This window comes from Tarenaya hassleriana, unplaced genomic scaffold (assembly GCF_000463585.1).
Source record: "Tarenaya hassleriana unplaced genomic scaffold, ASM46358v1 Cleome37, whole genome shotgun sequence".
Lineage (NCBI taxonomy): Eukaryota > Viridiplantae > Streptophyta > Magnoliopsida > Brassicales > Cleomaceae > Tarenaya > Tarenaya hassleriana.
Window position 1 is genome coordinate 386,753 of NW_010966725.1, and position 7,756 is coordinate 394,508.

At 38.6% G+C, this 7,756-nt stretch overlaps 2 protein-coding genes across 4 annotated transcripts in view; both read right to left on the reverse strand.

Annotated features, from left to right (window-relative positions):
* Positions 1 to 542, reverse strand: part of LOC104822602 (polyadenylate-binding protein-interacting protein 9-like) — a 3,205-nt gene extending 2,663 nt beyond the window's left edge. Inside the window, exons 1-2 of one of the 3 annotated variants that reach the window (XM_010553870.1) lie at positions 386 to 542; positions 15 to 248 (exon numbers count right to left, since the gene is read on the reverse strand). In XM_010553870.1, the coding sequence (XP_010552172.1) occupies positions 15 to 83 (69 nt within the window). In that variant the 5' untranslated portion in view covers positions 84 to 248; positions 386 to 542. Of the gene's footprint in view, positions 1 to 14; positions 249 to 283 lie in introns of all 3 variants that reach the window. The other 2 variants (XM_010553871.1, XM_010553872.1) reach the window with 2 other exon arrangements.
* Positions 543 to 1,942: 1,400 nt separating this feature from the next.
* Positions 1,943 to 6,427, reverse strand: LOC104822604 (ethylene receptor 1). Its single transcript, XM_010553873.1, has 8 exons — positions 6,220 to 6,427; positions 5,875 to 5,933; positions 4,147 to 5,097; positions 3,693 to 4,061; positions 3,358 to 3,612; positions 3,153 to 3,280; positions 2,865 to 3,062; positions 1,943 to 2,676 (listed from the first exon to the last, which is right to left on the reverse strand). Exons 3-8 carry the CDS (start codon positions 5,050 to 5,052, stop codon positions 2,319 to 2,321), a joined length of 2,214 nt encoding a protein of 737 aa, XP_010552175.1. The 5' UTR covers positions 5,053 to 5,097; positions 5,875 to 5,933; positions 6,220 to 6,427; the 3' UTR covers positions 1,943 to 2,318.
* Positions 6,428 to 7,756: the final 1,329 nt, after the last annotated feature.

Below are 7,756 nucleotides of genomic sequence, written 5' to 3' on the forward strand. Positions count from 1 at the left end.
CCGTCGCCGACGATCTTGTCGCCGCCGGTGTTGCTGCTGATGCCGCGGACATCGTCAGTGGGAATCTCAGCAACCGCCGCCATTGGATCAGATTATCAAACACCAAAGCAAACCCACCAGAAAAAAGTGACAAGAACTTGCAATTCACCAAGAAAACAGAGAGAGGGAAAAATTTATGAACTTTTTTATTCCTTTATCGTCTTCTCTCACAAAGATCGAGACTTTGACAAGAACTGATCAAATGGTTTCTGCAAATTGAAGAAATGTAACCATTAATGCATACCCATTTAAGATTTCCACCCGAAAAGGAAACAAGTCCCACTGATACGAAACAATCTCCGTCACCTGAGAGTAGATATTGGTGTGTGTATATATATGTACGTACGTTTACAGAGATCTAGAGGATACGGACGTCAAACGACGGTGGTTGTGGTGGCGATTCTGACGGCGACAAAGAAGAAGAAGAAGGAATGATGGGTTTTGGCTTCCTTTTTGGTCTGTTCTGCTCAAGCAGACGCTAACTTTCACAAGAGAGAATGCGTATAGAGAGAGAGAGGTTTTCAATTTTCTACTATTGTTTTTTAATTAAATATATTTACCTATAGACCCTTAACTTTTCTTGTATCTCCAAAAGTGTCCTAAATTTGAAGTACTAGTCATAATCATATTTTTTAAAATTTCGTAAAGTAGTCATAATCATATTGTTTTTAATTAATTTCTCTGTATTTATTTATTTATTTATTTATATATGTATATTTCATTTTACTTAACTATAATAGAATTTAAAAAAATTAACTAAAATATTGACCGTCTTTGATAACAATTGATCATATAATAAGTTAAATCAGATTGTGATAATCGAAACTATATTGCGGTTTAAAATATAGATCATTTTATTATATAGGCCATTTTTTTTTGAGTTTCAAAGAAAAATGAAAATCGAAATTAGATAGAAATGGTTGTAATACTATATAGTAGCAATCGACAAGTATCCAAGCTTATTTATTTATTTATGTGCAAAAGAAAATTAACATCTTAATTGAAAATACCAAATACTCAGATCATATTTATTTTTTATTTTCGATTTCTTTTCCACATTTGTTCTTCATGTTATCCTTTCATAACTGCGCTCTGCGACTGCGACTCCATAAATTTCTAAGTTTGTTGGGATTCGAATTCCTTATTATTCTTCTCTTTTTTTTAAAAAAAAAAATTCATTGTTTCTTACTTTACATTAAATTTGTATTTTCGGCAAAAGAAAACTAACATGTTATCTTTTTGTATTTTTTAAATTGTAATCTTATTTTTTTTAGACAAGTTGATTTTTAAATTACAGTTTAAAAACAGTAATGGCAAAATATTATATCTTTTAAAAAAAATATAGAACATGAAAATTGTATGACCATAAAATAAAATAAATATTGCGACTAATTTTCATGTTTAAACCAAGTATTCTAATCTACTCAAATAAAAAAAAATACATATTATCTATAAAATCCAAGTTTATTTCAATATCACACATGTAATTTATTTAGAATTTAAAAATCAATAAAATCTAAGTTTCGTGAATTAAAAAAAAATAAGTTGGCTAGTATGCTAACTATAGGTAAACAAAACATTAAATAAATGAAAAGGATTTGATATTTTGGTGACAAAAATAACATAGGAAAGTGACATAACACTATAAATATGTGTGCACCAAAATTGAAAAATACGACATTGGCTAAGAGATTGGCAACGGCAACGGTTGAAGATTTTCCATGTTCCAAAAAAATGGAAAAAGGAAGAGAATTTCTTAATTTGCGAATAATATGTCTTTTTATTCTCTTTTCCATTACAATATTCCTTCCGTATATATATATATATATATAGAGCTTAATTTACGAATAATATATATTAAGATTCACCAATCTTATATCGAGCTTACGTGGAATCCGAGGCATTCCCAAAAAATTGCAATAAAGCGGACCAAAAGTTATAGTGAATTTCACAAACTATCCATTAGCGTCTACATAGAAAGAAAAACGATTATATAATATAAGCCATAAGAGATTTTATACTTGAGGATACAAAACGGGTCCACGTCAGACTACCGACGGAACGACGTCGTCCGGACAAAACCACCAGAGAGACAACCTAAATCTCTCTTTTAACCGGTTATAGTAAATTCCCATTTAACCCCTTCGGGTTCACAGCATCCACCAAAATGCCCCTCCACCTCAACTATGTACATCACCATTCAAACCTGACAGAAATCGTACGTGGAAGGGTTGGTCATTTTTCCGGTGGCTGGTTACGGCCGAGGCCGAGGCCGAACCCTACATGGATTCGTAGAGAATCCGATGCTCGAGGAGGTCGGAAAGAACGGTCCGCATCTTGTCGAGCGAGACGGGCTTCAGCAGAACGCCGTCCAGACCGAAGCTCATGCACTTCTCCTTGGTGGCTTTGTCGGTATTGCCCGTGAGGGCAACGAGCAGCGGCCTCTGGTGGCGTTTCGTGAATTTCTCGTAGATTCGAAGGGCGATTTGGTAATTCTCTATCCCGGGCATGCACACGTCCATGAAGACGACCTTGCAGTCCTGCGTCACAGCCCGTATGCACTCCTCGGCCGAGCTCACGGTCATCACATCACACCCGAGGTGCACCAACAGTCCCTTCGTCACCATTCTACTTACCCTGCAACCCGAAATCAACATTCCCACACGGAAAAAAAAAAGCTCAGGAAACTTTCAAGAAACCCGATCACGCCCACGAATTCGATAATGATGAAAAATCTCGAGAGAGTTTCGCCTTGCAAAAATGGAAACTAGAGAGTGACTTAGCGAGAGGAAGAGGAGGAAAGGGGGAAGGTTTCTTTCACTAACCCGTTCTCATCCATGACAAGAACCTTGAGTCCGGGGAAATTTATGTGGCGAAGATTGGCCGGAACTTTCGACATGGCTGAGTGCTTGGACTCGTTGGAACACTCCGAAATACCAAGCTTTACGACGAAGATAGCCGTGCATCCTTTCCCGACACCCTCACTCTCGATCCAAATGTTACCCTCCATCAGATTCACAAACCTGGTCACGTTTTACAGGAATCCGAGTCAAGTTCCCAATAAAACGAAAACAGCTAGAGAGAACCAGAAAAAAAAAAGCAGCTCGAGAAACCTCTTGGATATTGCGAGGCCGAGCCCGCTGCCCCCTGAAGTTCGGGTAGCTAAAGATTGCGTCTGAGCAAATTTAGTGAAAAGCTTCGGAATGTCTTGAGGGTTTATTCCAACTCCCGAGTCCTTCACCTGCAGTTCAGGAAACTGTTTAAGCCATGTCTTAAAATGGAAGAAATCTCTCAGGTGGTTTTTTGAAGGGGACTAACCTGAACCCGCAAGAAGAAATGACTCTCGCTAGGCACCACGAAAAAATCGGGTGCTCGGGAATCCGATTTGGCGACAAGGGCAGTGATCGAGATACTGCCCTCCTTAGAAAATTTCACGGCGTTACCAACTATATTCAGAATTATCTGCATCAACCGTTTTTCATCCCCGACGACATCTTCAGGCAAATCCGGGGCGAGATTTAACCCGATTGGTAATTTCTTAACTGCGGCGATGGGCTTTACCAAATTCAGAACCTGAAAACGAAAATACAATAACACAATGAATCGTCGCTTAAAAACCGAATCACTTTTAAGGAAAGAATCGAGGAGGTTACCTCTCGGAACAAAACATGGAGATTAAAAGTTCCGAGTTCAAGCTGGAGACTTCCGTCTTCAAGCCTCGAAAGATCCAAGACATCGTTCATCAAAGTCGCCAAAAGGTTGCTACTTTTAAGTATGGTTTCGACCATCAACCTCTGCTCGGGGGTCAACTCGGTTTCCTGGAGTAGGGAAGAGAGTGCGATGATTGCGTGCATCGGAGTTCGCATCTCGTGGTTCATTACCGCAAGGAAATCGTTACGGGCACGGATTGCCGTTTCAGCTTCTCGTCTCGCAAGATCGAGAGCGACATTCTGCTCCATGAGAAGATCCCTCGCCCTCATCGACTCTTCTAAAATTGCAGCATGAGAAAGAGCCACCGCCACCTGAAGCAAAGACAAGAAAAAAATTCAGACAAGAACTCAGATCAGATCAGAGCAAAGGAAGTGAAAGAAGCAAGTGTCTGAAAACCTGATCAGCAACGACTTCGACGAGCTCCAACTCATGGACATGCCATTGCCTCGCACTATCCGAAGGAAGCATCAATACCATCAGAGCGTATCTCTTCGTCGAGAGCTCGGGCCAATCATTGATCTGGAAATTCGAAAGGTGAAGAAGCGGAACCCTAACGGCAACCACCTCCCCGAGCATATATTTCCCGGCAACTGGCCTCAGCCGAGCAACAGGGGAATTGGGTGATATTTTTACCGCTCTGCTCGTACTGAACACTTGATTGATCACCGGTAACTGAATTGGAACCGTATATTCGACGGGGTGTTGTTGACGAAGCGTGTAAGAAAGCTGAAGCTCTAACCCGGTTCTCGTGGGCATCCACAAGGCACATTCTTCCAAAGCCAGCGTTCTACCGAGCTCAACCAGCGTAGTCTTTAGAATGGTATGCCGGTCAAGAGTGCTTCTTATCTCATGGGTCAGCATTCTGACATGCCGTCCAGTTTCTTCCTGTGTCCGGATCAAACCCATTTCTCTGTCAAGCTCGGCAGCCTTGTTCTTCAAGAACAATTCCCGGGTCTTAACGCTCAGAAGATCAGGAATGATATGAACGAGCATCAAGGCGGTGGCACATGATACAGCAGCTGTTAAAACCTTGGCAGTGGTCATTACAACTGCCACTGTCCGCGAGTGTGTCGTGAAAGTCCATAGATTGATGAGATGTGTCGCCCCGCAAAGGACAATAAAAGCGCCGAATTGGACGAGGACCCATCTGTAAGGGAAGACGGCGGATTTCTTGACAAAGTAGATCAACTCGAGTGGGATGGAGAAATAAGCAATGGCGATGAAGAAATCCGATATGTATTGGTATTTCATCAACAGCTCATCGGCCGGCCATTGAGGTTCGATGCAGTTGCAGACTTCCATGACGATAAGCTGATGTAATCAGTTCACAATCCCTCTTTCACATGCCTGAAACCGAAGAACCCTAAAATTTATACACCGTCCATGTTTCTTGGAAGCAGCAACAGGTTATCAAGAGGACCAAAACCCAATTGCACGTTAGGAAAAAGATCAAAGAAATGGATGAGAACAAAGCATGGCATAATCACTATTCATATGATCGCAAGCTCAAAAGGATAATAACGATTAGTCATAACAAATTGTGATCATAATCTAAAACACGTAATTCAAAATGCTCAATTGCCTAATCAGAATTCCGAAAGATATTAATCGAAATCTAAAACACGGTCGAGGGTGACAATGACCAAAACCCTAATCATTTCAGAAGCTTTTCCGACAACAAGAATCATACCAGTGATGATTATAAGGCTAAGAACGATGGGGACAAAACATGAAACGATTACATTTTACTACTGCTTTCTCTCCATTTTCTCAGCAATCAAACACTAAAAAAGACAGAAAAAACAGAAACTTTTCTTCCAACTTAACGACAGTCCGATGAAGGGCTACACAGCAGAGAATCACAACCCAACTTCTGAAAACATTCATCAGGAACCTATCAAAATCAAACATGGGTATCTGTAATTCCACCTTCTCGCACACCTCAAAGATAAATAGAATGATCATACCATAACAAATATACGATCACATCACAAAACCGACTTGAAATTACGAGCAATAGAAACAAAACCATGAAGACAGAGAGAGAGAGAGAGAGAGAGAGAGAGAGAGAGAGAGAGAGAGAGAGAGAGAGAGAGGCTCGTGGACGAAGAGACATGCACTCACCGGAAGCGGCGGCGGCGGCGGCGGCGGTTTCCGAGTGAAATTAAAGCTCCAAAAATAATCTGAATCAAAAACCACCAAGAATCTCAACGTCTGAGAAGAAACAATCACACAAAAACCAACGAAATTTGGAGGAAAAAAAAAACGTAAAAGTTTAATAAGGAAAGAAGAAGCACGGAAACGCCAACACGACTCCGAAAATTTCAAGTCAAAGTGAAATTAAAAGCTGAAATAATCAACAATCCAGATGAATTGAACTTAGACCCATCTCAGAACAAATCCAAATCAAACCAAAGAAAGCCATCACTGGACGGCAGCTCACAGGAAGAGAAACCCGAGAAGACCCACCTTGATCCTCTTCCTTCCCCTTCAGATTCCTCGAGAGACAAAACACATGAAACTCTTTTGATCAGATCTAAGCCCCCGTGAATTTAGGAGAGAAAAAAAAAAAACCCAAAAAAACTCTTTTTGACGATCTGCCTTCGTCTTCCCAACAAGGGATTTTACCATTCGGACCATAAATATATATATTAGGCACGCACAGCACAGCCTCACAAAGTAATATATCTATATATGTGTATATATACACGGTACACGGCCCTCGATGCAATGACACGCCTTTCTTTCGGACTTGAGACAAGACATGGAAGGTTTACCCGACCTTGACGTATGTACAGTTACAGTCCAGCTGGATTTTTTTCATTATCCTACTATGAATGATAGCCCATTCAAAATGCAAGCCCTTTAAAAACACTAATGGGCCTTAGGTCTTGACAAATAAAAATTTTGATGGGCCTTATTTCAAGGCCCAAATATATTTGTGGGCCACATTTAAGGTGCAGAATTTCGATGCTCCACAAAATTTTATATTTGGTTCTTAGATATTATTACTGGACTCACTCAATTAGCCCAACTTATATATATATATATAAAAAACTCCAAATTCATTAAGAAGCCTAACTACTAAACAACGGATCTTATTATTGGACGATAAATAAGTTATAACAGCAATAATTCGCTTTTGACTGTAACCAAGATTCATAATATACTCTTTATATCTTTTTATTTTCTGATAAATACTAATTTGAATTGTTAAAATTATCTCGAATATTCTAGAAGACACTAAAAGCACAAACTTTTTGTCATATATTCTCACAAAAAAATAATTATAGGCTTATAGCTATCAAATTTGGAATTGAATTCCGTCTCTTTTGTCCTCACTCGCTCCCTTTTCCAAAGTGAGACCACTCGGAAACTTCCTTGTTTTTTTTTTCTATTTTGGTATTCGACAAATGTGAAATGTGGAATAAATATCTTTTATAGTAAAAAAAGAAAATAAAATTGACCACAAACGGTAGGTGAAGCACACTATAGCATATCCTTTTCATCGATTTCATTCATGTGTTTTTCTCTTCTAATTTTCCTCAATTTCTTGCATTAAAAAAAAGGAAATATGCATATATAATATATTACGATAAATATCTTCTTTTTTGTAATCAATTTGTCATTCCTAATACAATACTTATCTGTTTACTATATACGTGTTTGTAATGCATTTAGTAGCAAAAGAAAAATCAATAAGGTTGATCGTGAAGGCTCCCAAAAAAAAAGACAAAAGAAATCATGATTAGCTAAATGTATATACTTGGTACATATATATATATATATATATATCCTATAATTATACACTTTTTAAAGGAAGAAGATATTTCTGTAATTATGATTGCTATATTACTCTCTCTAATTACCATATTGTTCACTTGATTTTGTACATATATCTCGTATAATTTATTTTGTCAATACAAGAAAAAAACATTTCCAAAACTTTTCTCTATATGGTATCAGGGCCGATCTAGGGATCTGTGGGTTCGATAATAGATCATAT

Coding starts and splice junctions, on each gene's coding strand:
- LOC104822604 (XM_010553873.1), bottom strand. CDS start 5,052: ATGGAAGTCTGCAACTGCATCGAACCTCAATGGCCGGCCGATGAGCTG. Junction 4,062..4,146: donor TCGAAGTCGTTGCTGATCAG/GTTTTCAGACAC, acceptor TCTTTGCTTCAG/GTGGCGGTGGCTCTTTCTCA. Junction 3,613..3,692: donor TCCATGTTTTGTTCCGAGAG/GTAACCTCCTCG, acceptor TTTCGTTTTCAG/GTTCTGAATTTGGTAAAGCC.